The sequence below is a fragment of the Zophobas morio genome, unplaced genomic scaffold, assembly GCF_036711695.1.
Source record: "Zophobas morio isolate AGI-343-1 ecotype UQ-CSIRO unplaced genomic scaffold, CSIRO_AGI_Zmor_V1 ptg000024l, whole genome shotgun sequence".
Taxonomy (NCBI): Eukaryota; Metazoa; Arthropoda; class Insecta; order Coleoptera; family Tenebrionidae; genus Zophobas; species Zophobas morio.
In genome coordinates this window covers 7,859,630-7,879,117 of record NW_026972129.1, presented here as the reverse complement: position 1 = coordinate 7,879,117, position 19,488 = coordinate 7,859,630, and the positions used below count along the sequence as shown (strand labels likewise).

Genomic DNA, 19,488 nt, shown 5'->3' with positions numbered 1-19,488 from the left:
GATGTTAAATCTGGACTGTGTAGGGCCTCTATTGCCGATACAATTTTTACAATAATTTTTTCGGAATTAAAAATTTAATGACTTTTCATAAGTAGCAAAGACACAATTGTTGTGGTCTAATATTTCTAACGTTAAACAGCAACTAGATGGATCTGTCTATTTAGATAATTATGTCGTTGTAATCTTAATTTAATAGTCTATCAAAATTCGTTAAAAAAGTACATGCAATGTATTAAATCACGCTTTCCCTTCAAGTTAAAAACACTGGTATGTACAGATTTTTAATATTTCTAATCGTTAAGGACGCGGAGTTACATCTGAGATACCTGTATATTATATAATGGGCTTTTCAATTAAAAGAGCCAACCTAAATAACTCATCTGTTCTTCTAATTTGAGAAAAATCCAAAAATAGGCAATTTTTTATTTTGAGGAGGACATTTTGATACACAAGATCTTGTCACGTTGCTCTCCTGGTCCCCACGGTCCCCGTCTCACGGCTCAAAAGAATTTAGAAACAAATGAACACCACCGGAAAAAATCATTTAAGAAAACTATTCTACCTCTTTGTTCAATGTAGTTAATTATTATTTTCAGATTATTAAATTTATTGAAATATTGTGGTTTTTACTCGTGTAATCTTTTTACCAAGAATACATGTGACCCATTTAATTGGCGTAAAGTGACGTTTTTGTAGAGTTTTTGTGCTACAATATAGGTATTTTTAAAATTTGTATTAATTGTATGGTTATTCCTCCTTTATAGATACCAGAAAATAGGTTATATTTAGTAATAATGCTACATTTAAATATCAATTAAATTAACATTGTTAAATAATAACTCACTTTGGATTGTATTCAACACTTCAAACAGACCACAATAAATTTTATTACTTCAAGCGACATATTTTTTGTACACCAAAAATAATGAGAACGTTCCTGTTTTTTTCACTACTTCCTAGTTTCTAAATAAAATATAAAAAAAAATCAGAAAACTGGTTATCTGATTTACAAAACCAAAATCGTCTTTACATTGTGTGAATTTGAATGAATTTTGTAATAACCTTAAGCAGATGGTTTTGTTGTGTTTCATTTTTCATTTGATACAGTTTTGAAGTAATTAATTTAATTATTAGTTGAAGTAATTATACAATTACTTGTAATACGAATGTTTCACCTTATGTACTACAGCCAAATTAAAGAAAATTAAAAAATGGTTAGCGTTTTATTTTGTTAAGATTAATATCCTTCAAAAGTCGACTCTTTTGCAAATAATTTTAGGTAAAAATTTGGCTGACGATGTCAACATTTCACATGGATAAATAACTATCCTGTTTTCTTCAAATACACTTAATAAAAGTAATTATGTATAATGCTTTAAAATTACAAAACAAAGACATCTTTTACGAAAAGTTTTACGAACTTGATAAGCACATTGGTGCTCATTTACAATGGGCATAAATCATGAGGATGTCATAAGCATTAATGCATAAGAATTTATGTTTAGTGCTCTATGGTTGTATTCCTTCACAATGAACATAAGTGCTTATTCACAATGGGCATAAAGCATAAGAATGTTCACAATAAGCATTATGCTCATTGTGAACGAATAGCAGCATAGTGCGCTAAACATAAATTCTTATGCAGTAATGCTTATGACATCCTTATGCTTTATGCCCATTGTGAATGAGCATAAGAATTTATGTTTAGTGCTCTATGCTTCTATTCGGTCACAATGAGCATAATGCTTAGGACATCCTTATGCTTTATGCCCATTGCGAATGAGCACTTAGTTATAAAGCTATTTAAGTTATATCACAGAAATTTATTTTCACTGACAATAGTATATTTATGCATATTATAAAACATGTCAACGCAAAGTTTTTTTTTTGTTCTCGTCAACTGTACATTAAAGTAGAAATGTCATTACAATGGAATAATGTAACGTTACACCGCCTTAAACTTAATCTTAAAATATAAATCACTTGTTAACTGTTTCACACGTTAATTTTTTTATGTAAAATGTGTGTCACCCATTTAGTAATATGTGTATTTGAAATGAAAAGTGAAACTATATATCAAATATCGAATCATATTAAATACCCATTTATTTTATTAGAAGTTTAAATGATAATTTATGTATCGGAGTATGGACGATTAAATTCATACGAGTCACATAAAGTCACTTAAACTCCGAACGAAATACCACATTTTATTTTCAAACGTTTAATATTTGAAACGATTACTCTGTCTCTTCGTTTTATTAAAATTTTGCCTTGCATTGAGTTACAAATGAAACTTAAATTCCGGTAACAACTTCCTATAAGTGTCCGTTATATGACGTTCTTACCGGGGTTTAAGTGTCATTTCTATGACACCGTGTTTGAGCGGCGCATAAGTACTACTTATACTTCGCCGGCGTATAAATAAAACATTAAGGGCCGGTTGCATAAACGCAAATCAAATTTAATCTCTGATTAAGAACAATTGTAACTATGATAATAACAATCGTTACTATGGAGTTAATCAGAGATTCAATTTGATTTGCGTTTATGCAACCGGCCCTTATACTCCGCCGGAGTATAAATATGTGAAAATCATAGTGGTTGTCAACCATAGTAACCATGGTAAGTGAAATCAAGGCAATTCCTTAATGAAGCAAGAAGATAGGAAATAATCATTTCAAAAAAAGGTTAATCGTTTGAAAATAAAATATTGTATTTCATTCGGAGTTTAAGTGACTTTATGTGACTCGTATGGACTTAATTCGCCTCGCTATCGCTCGGCGTTTAATCGTCCATACTCCGTCACATAAAGTATCACTTAAACTCCTAATAAAATAAATATCTATTAAGGTAACATGTTTTCACTAATACGATAAAAAACCAGTTTCCCCGCGTAACAAGTATGCCCCCTTTAAATTATTCTTTGGGCGTTTAAAATCCACTATTTTTTAAAACCATTAGTAAACAACGCATTTTCAACTGATTTTGTGACACCCCACCCTGCAAAATCCACATCCATTTTTACATACACTGTAACAGTCAAAAATGGTATATTAACTAAGACAGTGAAACCATATAAAACATATCTCATCATGCATTTCGTCACAAACATGCCCAATAACATCGAATTGGGTATCGGGGTCGAATCACATTGCAAAAATAAAAATTCAGTCCTTGCAATCAAACGATGTGCAAAACAAATCGTTCTCATTAAATATATTTAATAAACAACGACTTGAAAAATGGTAAGTTAAAAAAGATATTTAAACTTTAAAGGAATTAACATTGAAATTAAGTTGTGTTGAGGTAGTTATCAATTTTAATTTTTTTTTTGGCAACGCTCCTTCGTATTTATTGTTATTTTGCCAATATTTAATTAGAATGTACTATATTTTACATATTGCTCATTAAATTTGATGCGATTCTATCAAACTGTGCATTTTTTCTTCATTCTTTTTAATCTCTTGTTAGGAGCTAGTACGCACTTTTTAACTGTCACCAAAGCTATTATCTAACATCATTATGACCACTGAACTAGTTATTTGATTTTTTTTGTAGCCAAGTCCAACATTAGACACATTTGTTAAGTGAGTCGATTAATATGTACTGTAAAGATGATGGTTTTGACAATTACAGTATCGGTAGAACATACCAAACAATCTTTTGATTTTACATTAAGTTTGAATTTTTTTCATTATTCGTGAAGGAATAAAACTTAAAATAACATTACTGCAACTTTCGACTTTTTTTTGCAAAGGAATCAATTGCAGAATGTGGTAAGAATGTTTTTTTATTTTTAATATTTAATATAGCTCACAGCGTTATAAGAATTTTTTGATCTAGTTATAATTCTGATATTATGGGATACTATTACTAATATTCTTTGATGTTGTAATCAATTTTAAGAAAATATATTTAAAAAAAAACTACTTATGTGTTTTTAACGTTAAGGTGAATTATGACAATAAACATATTTCAACGTTTTAGCATTTTCTAGAAGGAATATGCAATCGTTTTGGGTTATGTTTGTGTTACGTTGCCCTTAAATAGTACATGAACTTTTTATTAAAATATACACATATTCACAAGAAAGTTTCTAACTAAGATATAAAAAGAGAAATTCTAGTACAAAGAGTAAAGAAAGTGGGTACTACAAAACGTTTGAGAATTACACAGAAGCTACACCCAAGATTTGTAAAAAAGATTTCAATTCGGTAAACAGTTCGGTTTCACCAATATTTTGATAATTTTACCACAAAAAAACTTATTGTTTCAGCAGTTACATTTGTGGTGGTATTATATAGTTAACGATATATGGTGAAATCGGGCCTAGGTGTCAGTTCCTGTCAGTAATAAAATATATCATATTAACGTGAATATAGAAATACATATATAAATACATATTTACTGTAACGTTCTGGGCAAAAAATGTGCCAGCTATGCATAAAAGTAAGTTTTTGATTTAGACTATGCTATACATTATTAGCTGATGCTGGCACATAAACAAAATCAAATTTAATTTAATAACATTATATTCTGTCCATTGTAATATGGGTTTAATTAAAAGTGATATAATAAATAATTTACAGTTACTGTATGTAAAATAAATTAAGAATTAAACTACACGAATAAAAAATATTTAAAAAAGTATTATCTTGTGAATTCGGCGAATTTGTTATTAGACGAGTTTTTATCAACTTTCACTATGACTTTTTGTAAGCCTGAATAAATTCTGAAACACCTATATGCACATACTTTTGAAGGGTTTGTTTCAGTGGTCTGTTAGTTTAAGAACCAAAGAACCTTTATATACCCAAAAGTTTTATTATCTTAAATATGCACATCAAAAGCTCAAATATACAGTTGCATTGTTATAATTTTCGAAAAGTTTATTTAATATAACTATCTGGCTTTGTGTGTCTTAATCTAAACAGCAAAGTACTTTCATATATAAAAAAAAAATTGGTGGATGCGCCGGGATACTATAACATTGTATATGTGTGCACACATTGTCCTAAAATCTGAAACATCACATGTTATTATGCTTAGGAATTAACAGTACTCAGCATTTAACAGTATTACTGAAGAAGACACACAAAATTATACATTAACGTAATTTTACTAGCTTGTTTTATGCGGGAAGCATAAAGAGTAAGAAAATTTAACTAGTATCTCAAGAAGTGGTATATGGATCCTTGTTATGTTGCAGTTTTTAGAATGTATAGTATTTAACCCTTTATACAAGTGTTAAGTGTAAAGTACAGTGTCTCAGAGAAGAATTTGAAGAAAACATTGATCTACCAAATGAAAATTTAACATTAGAAGTGAAAATTATTACAAATGTATCATCAGTTATGACTAGAGGAAAGAAACCACGGAAAAAGAAACACAGCAATATAAATTTGAAGCGAGTTTTACTTAGCAAAATTAACAGATATGATCAAATTTTTGGTGGAAAGTAACAGATAGGTTCTGATTAGTGTTTTATTAACACAACTTTGTGATAAAGAACCGTTAATTGCGTCAAAATTTTCTGGAGATTTATATATTGTGTCTACATTTAATTTCTGAAAATGTTGAAGCTTTGCCCACGATTAGCAAATCTACGTTGTCACTAAGTTTTTTCTGCGATTTTACACGAGAGTCTTAAAATATATCAAAAATTTCGTAAGCAGTTGACTAGTTTCTGTTTTACAAATTCGAAAGGGGAAACTGATATTTTTGTGTTCTACGAACTGTAAAACATCGAAAAATATAAAGATACTAATTTTCTTACAATAATTTACGCTTAGGAAGTAATAGGTTAAAGTAAAACAGTTTGCGAAACCAGGAAGGGAATACAAAGTTGAAAGTCCTATGTATATGAAACACTAGATTGTTTAGGTTGGTTCAGTTCATTCGCAAGATGAATAAAATAACTAAATATTTTGTAAAGAGTGAAAAATATACTTAACCGATTTTTTTTATTTTTTTTTAGCTTATAAAATCTTACTTTTGTTTTGCTTGACGTGTTGTGTATTTGTTGTTAATATGTGAAAAAATACTATAGTACTAAAAAGATATTTTATATTATTAGTTGAAGATTCTATGTAAATGCTAACATTTGTTTAGACTTTTAAATAGGCAATATACTTTATGGCTTATTATTTACACATATATTCTGTATTCAAAACGAGATATAAAAATAAATTGCAATTAGATAATCACATGAACCGCATCTGGGGCTCTTTAGAACAAATAAATATTGAAACACTTTTAATTTCAAAATTATCTCTTTGAAAAAAGAATGCGTTAACGACTATTATAAATTTAAAATATTGAAATTGTGTTAATTAGAGATTCCAAACTTTTTCGAGTAATGTGACCTTCTGTGGCCACAGAACTCTTTTACTGTTCTGTTGCATTTGGTATATTACAGGTTTGTAATTGAATCTATTATCGGAGTGGGCTGATCTAATTTATTGTCGTGATAATGATCTGCACGAAATTAAATGTAAATTGGGTAGTGTGGTACGCTATTGTTAGATTACTTAAAGATAAATTAATCTGACTTTGGCTATATTACTATATTGTAATAATATTTATGTTAGGTACTGTTTCATTTTTCATCATGTTCTATTAACCATCTCATGTCATCAAAGATCCTTTCAATAGCAGGATATCATACTTACTCATTCTTCCATACGTGGTTTAAATAAGTTAGACATCTACTTACTGGTCGATTTTGTAGTTATAACCCTTAATTAGTCTGACTAATCGTCAATATTTTATGTAGCGTTTAATTAACTTTTCTGCGACAAAACTGTAATATTGTTACTATTTTTGTAAAACTTTACTTCTTTGGTGTGTTATTTCAACATCACTCTGTACATTACAATGCTATACGCAAGATTTGTGCTACTATTGCACTCAAGTTCATGTTTTCAAATTGCATGTGTTTTAAAAATTCACTCGAAAGGTGTCTACACTATCTAAATATATGGCATATCTATGTATTAATAATATATACATATATAATACAGCTTTTGTCCAACCGAACCTACGGCAAGTATGTAAACTGTTTGATGTTTTTTGTTATTGATGGTGTGTTAGATTTGATTATTTTTAATAAATAGGTACATTGAACAATGACGAAGCTGTTAATTACAGAAACATCTAGTCACATAATTTTGGAAGCACACATTGCTACTATATAACATTAAACAACGAGTTATGTACATGAACAAGAACTGATTCTAGTTAAAGTGGGTATTTTAGACAAGGGAGTCCGAAAGTTGTTAAACACAGTTTTAATATTGTATTAGTTTATTTAAATGACAAAATTTGGAAATAATGTTTACAAAAAGAAAAAAGTAAATGTTGTCCCACTTTAACAATAAACTTGAGAATGGATTTTCTGGAGCACCTTACTGTGTTTAATGAAAGGCACCACAAGTGTATGTATGTAATAAAATTGATATGATTGTGATTTAACAGATATTGTTAATTAAATAAACCAGTGGTATGTGGGATGAATGATCATCTATATTTACATGGGAATTGACATATTTTCTGCAGGAACGTACTTCATTTAGTTTCTGCAACAAATATGATATTGCAGTGCACATTTCAACAAAAAGGGTGTGTGGGAAGTATAGAAAACTGTGTGCTGTACCTACCTTTTATGTCATCATCTTCTAATGTTGTTGAACTATCGGTGGATTCTTTGACTTGCGATCCATCTCCTTTTTTTACGATTATACTCCTACCTAAAATACAGTACAGTAATAAACACATGTATCTTTTCTCTTGTGGACATTAATCCAAACGAAATTTTAAAAAGCCAATTCAAAAATGAATTAAATACTGAAAAACCCAAAAGTTTGCCAATTAAACTTTTGTGGACTCTAAACTTTAACATAATTCTCATTTCATTATTAAAACCTGTGCTTTTAAATGTAATATCAAGATACGGAGGCGAAATTTTAATTTATTTTTAATTTAATTTAATTAGTTTTAACAGTTTTAAGTTTGGGTAAGTATATTGATATTACTTTGTTTAGGGGATGAAACAAATAAGCTTCATGTTGTTTGTGCACGAAGTGAGTTATGAGTTGTGAAGAAACATATCGGAAATAATTTGTAACGACGGATATGTCTGAATAAACCAGAAACGGCATGCATGAAGCATTCAAACCAAACATTCCGACATAACTTTACTGGTAATTAAGTAAACATCAATAAAAATAGACAAAAATGGGATGGACATTCGCAACCAAATAAAGTTATGTTCAACAGTTAGTAATAACAGCGAAATGATGATGTGGTAGGTTGATGCAGGTTGCAGTGTTCTTACCACATTCTAGTTGCATCAAGGTGAAGTGAAGTGAGGTAGGGTGACGCGAACAAGTCCGCCACAACCAACAAAACAAAGTTACCAACTACCCAATGCTCTATTCTAAATTATTATGCACAACTACTAGTGGTATAGCATGTGTAAGTTGGTGTAATGATGTAGATGAATAAATAAGAAAACTACCACTTTCTGTCGATGTTGTAAGTCTTTTACAATATAGAGGTATTATTTCAACAACAGAATAAAACATGATCATGTTCTACTGGTAAAAATTAAGCCTTGAGAAATTTAAAATTCAATAAAAATATTTAAACGCATATTAAAATATACTGTTACGTTATGCTACGTAAAAATAAATGCTGAAGCACATCAAGGTTGGTAATCACCATATTACTTTGTAAAATTCAGAAAAAATCTTGCACAACAGTTTTTTTTGTTGTTCCAGATTCCCTTTCATTTTGCAAAATGTGTAGCGTAACTGCGGTAAACGGTCCCCTGAGCGCCCAGCATGATTACACATTGGATGTCGAAATTTTTATTGATTTTCCAGTTGGCAGTTACATGGTCTATTAATATACTGTCATATTAAAAAAAGTTCAAATTTGTTGTAAATTATTATTAACCAAATAACTGCATATGAGAAATGCACCACTCTTTTGTGCCTACCAGTATGCACATGACCATGTTGAAAGAGGTGTTTTCCGATACGGTAAGTGTATATGATATGTTGTCAGCAACGGAATAAATAAATAAAAACTATTTACATACAAAAGTACTAAATGTATGTACCAAGAGTTACAAACATAAGTATTTACACTTTAACTTTCTAATAAAATTAAAATACTAGAAGGGCAGATAGTAAAAATTGTAGTTATACATATACATACAGAGTGTTTCGCATAGGTCAACATTTTTCATTTACTCATTTGTTGATGCATAGAAGTATCAAAATTGGGTTTCAGCAATGGAATTTTGGTTGCATTATTTTTAATAGGTTTAAATTTTAAATTTAAGACTACAGATTTTCTTTTGTTTTTAATTAGATGCATGAACATCCTTGAGAATAAACAAATTAAAATTATTGACCTTTCATGGTAAGAAATATCTATGCTATTGGATCGTTTTCGATTGCTGCAGCTACTTTGTCTTGAATACAAATGACTACTTTCATTTAACTGTCTTTTTTTTTCTACAATCTACTTGAGTACTTGGTATTTTTTTCTAATTTATAACTATAGTAGAATTTTCTTCGGCAAAAGCAAAACAAAAAATGCTACCACAATGCATTTCGCAATGTATGTATGTATGCTTCAACCTACTAAACTATTATTTCTATAAAGATTTGAGACAAACATGCCCAGAAGCTAACTGCATCTATATAGAAAGAAGATTCTTTACAGCTTTAATATTATTTACTTTACACTAAAATTGGTGTGTTTCATTTAGCTAATTAAACTTTTAACTGAAAATGTAAAAAAGTAGTGTACATGTGTGAGTCTGTTTTTAAGTATAGTGGTGCCACAAAATTAATAAAGATTTAAAAGACAACATTTAGGAGATAGAATAAGTATTATTTTATTCACAAGAGCATTTTACACATGTTTTAAATTGTCAAGTATTTTCGAACATGATGTGTAGATTAAACATGTGTAAAAAGTTACCGTCAAATGGAGAACAAATAGGTAAGGTAAGGTGGCCATTTAGAACGATGTTTATAATTTATTGAAACAGAATTGTTTAACGTTTTATTACACTTACTTGAGAAATTACGCGTAGCCAACATAGTTGTAAGTATAGCGCCCTGTAAAACATAATTCATGTTGTTTAACAATAAATACCAGTAATAATATTAAACTATACCTTGAGCTTGCGCCGGGCATTGAATTTTTTGAGGCAGTCCACAGTTTCTTGTCGATGAACGACGGATGCAACACGTTCTCGTTGCTACCAATAAAAAATTATAGACAAAAGAAACATATTTGTTTTATTAAACTTACGCAGATCCAGGGATGTTTTAAAGCTTCTGAGGCAGTAATTCTTTTCCCGGGATTAACAGTAAGCATTTGATTGATGAGGTTTTTTGCCTCTGGTGTGACCGTATCCCATTCTGGGCTAGGGTACTAAAATAAATACATCAAAAAATTATTGATGAACAGGTAAGGTCTTAATAACAGGAAAAAGATATTTAATTGTATTGATAAACATAATACATACGAAAGAACGTATCTAAATAATAACAGCTCAACATTAAAAAACAAACTGGATTAGATAAAGCGTTATTTATTGAAGAGTTGATACTAAATGATCTGTACTACTGATACGTAACCAGTGTATATTTAACACCAGGAATAAAAGCGAGAGAGATAATATCAAATTTTAAAACGCCCCTTAACCTTTTTACGCGTACACGTGTCTAAAATAACCCGTGACAAAATAAAAACGTCAATTCCGTAACTGTACTTGTAGCTGAATACGAAATAATTCGTATTTAAGCTGGTTATTTCAAAAGCTTGTACTCAATAATTTTTATCAACAACTCAATCAACTAAGTACTTTGTTCTGGCACTATTGCCGGAGCGCTGTGGAAAGTTCACTTAAAAGCATCAAATATTCATTCTTTAAAATGGTCTTTAAATTGTTGCTCCATTTCTAGATAAAGAACGAAGAAAGTGATGCACTCCCTCTTCAGCTTCGATTGGAATTAATCCGTTTTATTGTCAACGGGAAGAATATGATTATTATTCACCAAGTTACGATAAAATGTTGCGATTACTCGTATTTATATGTTTTCATAAATATTAAACTGAGTCAGAATGTACTAATCATTTTGTCCACATCGTGGAACTTGCTCTAATATTAAAACAAAGAATGTAAAGTATGACTGAGCTTTCATTTAAAAAATTTATTCTGATCACACTCCAGCTTCTTTAAATTCTTCATCGCACGACACTCATAACTAACTATTAACTGGCATGGTGTACCTAAATATAAAGTATGAACTAGATTTTTTCCTCCTGATAATGTTATTAAAATTCCAAACGAACACAGTTATTGTATAAAAATGTAGAAAAAGCAAAACTTGCAAATTGAAAGAACAAATTTTCTAATTTTAGATTTAAAATGACTTGGTTAATACGGTTTTTAGCAAATTAACACAATTTAATAGAGGTCTAAAATGTTAAAGACAATTAGAGTAGCAAATTTACGACCTGTTTAACAAATGTACAAAATGTGAAGAACCGAAAAGTTACTATAATTTCAATCAAACAGAAAATCTCAAAATCTTGAACACCATAAATAAGTTATACAAGGAATGTTTTGGCTCTGTATATTTCAGATAAAATTTGCTACATGCAGTTGAGGACTGCTTTGATTTTGTTCGCCATAAATTAATTGTGGGCTTAAGTAACAGCATTTGTATATTTTCTTATAACTTGAAATTCATCAATACAAACCCTTAATAAAGTTGTTTAAAAAAAAAGCTTATATAACGACAAAGTATAAATAGTTACAAAATATAGGTTTCCTTTATAAAAAAAAAAAAATACAAAACGTAAAATTTTCAAATTTAATTGAATAATAAATAAACTATACTTTGGTCCAATTTTTTAAAGGTGAAAAAATAATAAGTTTTCTACGAAATTACTTTTATCTTTAAAAATGGGGTAGTATGATGAAGTTTACATGTAGTAGGTATTTTCTTTTTTTATAAAAGTGTAGTGATTTTAAAACTGTTATTTGAAGGACTCCAACATCCGATATTATTTTACTTTTATTATTATAAGGAGTAAACATAACATCCGTACTATTAAAAATAATTAAATTATGCCAAGGCGTTTTAAAATATGTTTGCAATAATTTCTAGTATTGTATGTATTTATTAACTATGGCAGGGAGCTATGATTTTTGCCCCATTACGCCTTAACTTGTAACTACTTTACATTTTAAGCTGTTTTAATACTGTACGCGAAAGTTCACTGTTTATGTTGATACGAATATGCTAGTATCTAACAACTTTGTTATAGTGCTTCATTTAAATTTTAATAGTTACGTTTCTCGGCAAAACAGTCATAATCATATGTATAAATTTTCCTTATCTTAAATTTTATAAGGAATGTACCTACAATTAAGTATATTGTTAAGTATGTTGTTGTTCCCACTTCCAGTGAGGAGTGAAATAAATCAAAGGATGCATGATGTCATGAGCAATAAATAAGTAGAGTTCGAAGATATATGTATAGGTATACACTAAAAATTTTCAATTGATATTGCTCAAGGAAAGTATGCTTTCAATAAACACCCGTGGCAAAAAATAACGCACAAATTGATATAAATATAAGGTACTTACTCTTGTAAGTCGATTTTCACTCTATAAACATAACTTGCAACTGTTATAGTAGTTACATTCCTTATAATAGTTGACATTTCGGCATAATTTCTCTTTGACCAATTTACGTTATAATTGGTATTTTTATCATAAATTGACAAAGTAAAATAAAATCGAAATCATCTTTCCGTCAAAAAAATAATAACGACGATTAGCGTTGCCATAGTAATTTATTTGAGCAGACTAATTGGTGGAAAATGCCTTTTTGATTATGTTTACGGCAAAGATTTTATGCGTCACTGCAAAATAAAAATAGAAATTAAACGACAAGCACGATATAAAATTAAACCCTCACAGGCATGCAGCTAAAAATCTAGAATAAAAAAATTGCATCTTTATCATCATACACAATAAAATTACAACAGTGGTTCTGTTGTTGCGCCGAATTGTTGAAAATTTCACAAATGTTTTTGTAGAAGAGCAACGAAGCCGAGATTAAACATGTTAGCATATTCATAGTCTTTAATCGTTTCGTTATAACGTTTGCATTAATGGAGTTCACAAACTTACAGTTTTAGCAGTTTTAAGTTGAAGGATATGGAACTTACATCATAAGCTCCTGCTTTAATTTGTGCGTATAACCGATGCTGGTCCTCATCCCAGAAAGGAGGATAGCCCACTAAGAGAATATATAATATAACACCGCACGCCCAGATATCCACCGGTTTTCCATATGGTTCTTTTTTCAGTACTTCAGGAGATAAATATCCTGGCGTGCCGGCAAATCCAAACCACGCTTGCTGTTCTCCTTGAACTTCTATCGCAAGACCAAAATCTGCTAATTTCACAGCTGCACCTTTTGCTTTACTTGCTAAGAGAAGATTTTCAGGCTGCAAAAATTGCTTTGTATTAGTAAACAATAATAACATTTTCACTGAATTAAAAAATGTATATAATTCTTTAAATGATGCGAAGATGAACTGATTTAAAAAGTAAACAAAAAAATTATAAAGAAGTTCGTTATTGATTTTCATATAGTAAAAGTACTTTTTTGTTCTTTTAATACGATTTCATCATACGTCGGTCATCATTAAATATGTTACTTTTTAGTGAAGTTTCAGTGCTAAACGAATTAGACTTATTTCAGGATTCTTCGATTTTTTTAAACCACTGTTTGCTTACTCCTAATATTTTCTAACAAAAATTTGCCAGTGAGTACGATTTTAGGACACATGGTTGTGAGTATATTTTAACTTTAATTTACCATTTACATTTTTATATAGATTAATTTTTGTTAGTTGTCCTTATTTCGCATGTTCCATTAATTTACATTACAACTATAATTGGTATATTGGTAACACAATAATTAGTTAAAATGTTTCATATTACATATTTCACACAACTCTTGACTTATATTTAAGTTATTTTAAGTTTGGTAATGATAATTATTATTTAACTAACGTATGATAAAACATAATAATAATTGTTTAAAAGAAAAGCAATCTTAGACTATATTCCCATAATTTTAATTTGTCGTAATTGCCAGTCTCCTGTTAGCAAAATCTAGTCGAATTATTTTCTTAATTATGTCTCGCGCGGCGCCAATTTTGCCATGAATCCTTTGCTACACTATTTTACCCTTTCAGACGGTATGATAAGATGTTAATACTACTTTTATTGTAAGAACGCATTTTATAACTTGCAGACAATAAGTTTTCTAAAGATAATATATATAAAGTACAATTTACAGGTTACTTGTGAATGATCGGTTTTTAGTGATATAGGGAACATACCAACAATGGGTTAAATAAGAGACTGATCCTAAAAGTTAATATCTAACTATAATAATCTTTAAACAAATAACACTTTTGGTTTTAATTTATGCTAATCACATTAACTTCCACTTTATCAGTTTTGCGTAATTCTATTAGTCTTCAATAGTGTTGGAATTTTACGCGGTTGCAGAGCTGAGTGGGAACATTACATCTTTAATGACATGTATGAATATTACTTATGAAGCAATGACGAAAAAGGGCTAGAAAAGAAATGCGTGCCGAATATTTTAAATAATTGTTTTTGATTTTATCATTTTAATATTCTTAATCAGTTTGCATACTTCATAATTCTTGCCAAGAAAAAAGTATCAAGCATGTAATTCCCAAAGTGATGTGTTTAAGATTTTATAAATAACCTTGTTTCGTACTATTTCGGTAAATAATTATTATCGTAATATGTGCATTTTGGATAGAGAGCATCCACATAATTTTTTAATTAACTTTGTTACTTTAATTTCATTTCTGATAATATTTTGCTTCAATCTTACGTATGTCATTGTAAGTCCAAAGGCAGTTAATAAGTAATTGCTTTTAAAAAGGGCACTGTGTTTTAAGTAATTGTTCTGTGACAACTCATTAGGACTTTTAACATGCGTTTCGCTGTAATTGGAATGCTCTGTTTATACTGCAAACTTTTGTGACAGTTAGACAGTTATTGAACTTTTTGTCGACATTTATCCACAAAGTAAAACGTGGTAAAACTATGTGTGCCTTCATTTGGTTACTAATTTAACTAGTGAAAAAATGAAATTTTGATCAATAGAAATAGAAATAGGAATATATATTTCATGACCTGACAGTGAAAAACGCTTTTTACCTTCACTTAAAAAATCAAATAAATCTGCATTTTTAAATCTAATGGGGGCAATAAATTGAAAAAACTACAATCACAATCAATAATTTTAAGTAGGTATTTACCCGGTTGCATGTTTGTTAAAGATTCTATGATAATTTGCATAGTAAAACCGACAATTTTTTTTGTATTCTGAACTTCTCTGAAATATTGAGTCCAACATTATCATGTTCCAATGGATTACTGTAAATAATATCCTAAGCTTCGCATTTGTTTTAAATTAATTGATTAAAAATGTTTACTGAAAAAAAAGAACAACTAAGAGTTCTAAATACATTACCTTGAGATCTCTATGTACTACACCGTTTTGATGACAGTGATTAACTGATTCTAATATCTGTTGTATGCAATGTGACGCATCCGCTTCCGAATAAAATTCTCTGGCTACAATATCTTCAAATAATTCACCGCCCGTTACCCTGAAAAAAAGAAACATTTTTATAAGTTATATGTAAAGATGTCGATTTTCACACCTACTAAGAAGAAGTTCACTAGCAACCTAAATGTTACCATATTTGATTGTTTGATTGAATGTTATTACCTCATTACTTTTCATTTTAACTTATTTTATACATTAATTTTAGCCTTCAGCCTGTTACATTTATACGTACATACCAGTGGCGGCTCGTCAGGGGGGGCCAGTTAGGCCAGGCCGAGTCTGTCACCGAACTTGTCAATTTGCGATATTCATTTTTATTTTAAACGCAAGAATATAATTTAAAGCTATTTTGAAATCACCTGATTTTACTGTTGTTATTATTTTTTTAATTACAAAAAGCGTTATCTAATTTATTCACTTTCGTTCGGAAGCACAAATCGTGCCGGGAAGTTTAAATATTTTTACTGCGAGGAGCAGCAGCTGAGGCCGGCCGACTACAAGAATAAACGTCGAATAATGTCATATCTGCTATCGCTCTCTGTTTAGCGGAATTAAAGAGAAATAGCTATAAAGACTGATACGTGTCTGATACCCTCTGATTAACGCGCCTGCAGCAGTGATTGGTCAAATGTCTACTAAAATCGGCCGGCCTTTTGGCAGTACATCAAGTTGTTATAGCGCTATCACCTTCTGTTTGTATAAGTTAGAAGGCAATAGCGATGAAACCGTACAATATTACGTTTCATCACTCCACTTCTGCCGTGCACTTTTCCATGCGGTTCCCCACTACCAGCACCGGCCGGCCGCTGTCTGTATATTGTGAATTTCTGCAGTCTTCACGTGGATGAAATTGGTTTAGGTTTGTTTCTAATTTCAGTAACAATGACAACAGTTAGTAAGAGAATTAGTAACTGATTTAAATTTTGATGCTGTTACACATCTATTAAATAATGACTTTCGACTTTTAACATACGATGATCAATTCCTGGGATATAAAAGAAATGACCCGTTCGGAGCCGCGCATGCAACTTTTAATCGAAGCACGGAGCAATAATAACGTCAGCTCCGGTGCAATAGCATATTAATAATTAATAATTAATACAGCATGGTATGAAAATTATGAATGGCTGACGGGGAGCAAGTCAAAAAACAAACTATTTTGTTGATATTGTTTAATTTTTGAATATGATGTTGACAATAAATTCAAAAAAACTTCAGAAAAAGAGTTTTGCCTCTGGTCGTCTGGTACGATTGACATATTGAGTTACCGTGCTCTTTTGCCATCTTCCTAATTTCTCAACCCTGCTCCTGATGATGCTACTTAGGAAAATGTAGAAGCCTCCGAAATTATTTCTGTCTTTAATTTTAATCATATACCTACCATCCACATCAGCATATGTTGAACGCAGTTTTTCAGCTTTAAAGCGAATTACAAATTTTACTAGAAACTCCATTAGTCAAAATCGATTATCCAAATTATTCGTTTTAGCAATAGAAAAAGAAGTGCTTACAAACTTAACGGAAGATCAAAAGTTCTATAATCAAGTAATTGACCACTTTGCCAATACAAAACAAAGACGCATTGAATTGGTTTATAAAAATTTCTAATTTACTTTTTTAATTTTGTTTTTTACTAATAAATAGTTGTTGACGTTTCATGTTATATTTTTTGTTAGAATGTGTTACTTTATAACTTGAATGTTATTTTCATTTTTATTTGAGTTTATTGTCGTTATTTTATTATTATAGATGGCTTATATTGTATAAGTATATGCTTTACTTTATACCTATTTGAAGAATATTTTTTATTTTGTTTTACCAAGTTGTTAGGACTATATGAATTAACACCATACAGGAAGCAAATTATAGATAATGACTGACTTGAGGTCCCTGGTTCTTGTATTCTATGTCTTAAAACTTTGGGTTACTCACTGCTGGCCGACCCAACCAAAATAGTCACGAGCCGCCACTGGTACATACATATAAAGAGCCGGTTTCAGAATCGATCAATATACGAGTATGTCAAGTTGTAAATTTCAGTTCTAGAACTTTTATGTAGTTCTGCCCAATCCCGATCAAGATCTCACTGTCCAAAATGGGCATTTACTAAATATATCAACTAAGGCGGATAAGTTGCCAGAGTTTACTATATCTGAAAATACGCCTTACCAGACTAAAGTCCTTATTTCGACAGTTTCTCCGTCAACAAACTGAGTAACTGTTCCTTAGATTAGATTTATGAATTCGATTGGAATATGTATTTTATTTGCATGAGTGCCTCCCTTATTTAATATACAAATGAAAATATAAATTCAAAACAAGTACGATAAAACGAAGAAAAAGTGAAACAAAAAAAGTGCAAATGATAAAAGAATATAATTATCGACTCATTTTTCACCAGAATGATCATTGATCACAAATCCATCATTATATCTTTAATAGGTGTCAGCTAATATATATGTATTAACAGAGAAAAAAAAAGCACGATCAAAGGCAGTATTGGATTTTTGAAAGTTTGTCTTTGATCGTTGGATTTTCAGCTCAAATTTTCGAATTAACGATAACCTGTCAAGACGAAAATTCTATCAAAAATAAATCTTTAAACCTTGGCTGTTTTTGATCGTGTTTTTTATTGTTCTCTCGGCACAATGCGTAATCAACGAAAATCATTTTCAGGTCAATTCTCTTTGTCATCTCCGTGGGGATGTTTTTTGTCGACCGTGTCCTATTGTTTGCTGGTCAAACGTTAGTAAGAACAGAGTAAATATTGTAGAAGTAGATATTTCCAACATTTTTCCTCTTAAAAAATTATCCTCATATCAATGTTTGCTACTGTAATCGGATTTTCTTTTAATCATTGAAAATTTAGAAACCAACAAAAGCTACTTTAATTTTATTGTTTAAAAGATATAAGTGTAGAGAATAAAATCATCTAAAACACAAATGAATTTCGGGAACGAACTTTTATATGAAAGATACTGAAGCAGAATTTAAAGTATCTAATTGCATATTTTCTACTCCACTCCTATTCTTATTTTTCAGTAGCACATGTTATAACAGGGGAGCGCCATATTTTGTGATTGCAGAAGGTTCTGGAAACAAAATTTTGAGGCTATGCTTGATCGATACGATTGTGTAAAAAGTCATCAAATTCTTGACAAGCAGAAAAAATCGGGTAAGATTTTTGAAAATACCGACATACGTTTTCTGAAACAAAGCCACCTACGGTCACAAATTATGTTATTTACTCGTTATTAAAAAAAGTAACTATGGACTCTCAAATTTTAGAATTTAAAAATTGCATAACCGTTTTTCTTAGAAAAAGGACAGCAACACTGAACTGGTATCAAACAAATTACAACAAAAAATATCAAATTTGCGTAGACGTGTATTATAGTACTCTCAGTAAACTTCCATAATGTTTTTGCTACGATAAAATTTGTAAATGCTTCGTAATCATACCACGCTATGAATTTAAAAGGTTTCTGTCATTTACAGCAGTTAAACAACCTATAATATAACCTGCTACTGTGTAGATATAATGAAAATTGTTGGCTATTAATAGGTAAATTGAAAATTGTAATATCTGAATAGTTTTGTGCTTCTTTTATAAAAAGTTAGTCTGTTGTTGAAATACGGTTTTAGAAACACACATTATTTTGGCAGCTTATAAAAATTGAACAATTTGGTCAGTATATTTGGAAGTGCTAGTAAACTATAAGGTAGAGGTTCGTAAAATTTACTGTAAGTTTTGTA

At 30.0% G+C, this 19,488-nt stretch overlaps 1 protein-coding gene across 16 annotated transcripts in view; it reads right to left on the bottom strand.

The window, feature by feature from the left end:
• Positions 1 to 19,488, bottom strand: part of Camkii (Calcium/calmodulin-dependent protein kinase II) — a 103,102-nt gene that overhangs the window by 10,094 nt on the left and 73,520 nt on the right. For 11 of the 16 annotated variants that reach the window (XM_064064060.1, XM_064064058.1, XM_064064062.1 and 8 more), the window contains exons 5-10: positions 15,634 to 15,772; positions 13,274 to 13,555; positions 10,336 to 10,458; positions 10,199 to 10,282; positions 10,091 to 10,139; positions 7,662 to 7,751 (exon numbers count right to left, since the gene is read on the bottom strand). In XM_064064060.1, coding sequence (XP_063920130.1) covers positions 7,662 to 7,751; positions 10,091 to 10,139; positions 10,199 to 10,282; positions 10,336 to 10,458; positions 13,274 to 13,555; positions 15,634 to 15,772 — 767 coding nt within the window. The remainder of the gene's footprint in view (positions 1 to 7,661; positions 7,752 to 10,090; positions 10,140 to 10,198; positions 10,283 to 10,335; positions 10,459 to 13,273; positions 13,556 to 15,633; positions 15,773 to 19,488) is intronic. The other 5 variants (XM_064064059.1, XM_064064073.1, XM_064064068.1 and 2 more) reach the window with 1 other exon arrangement.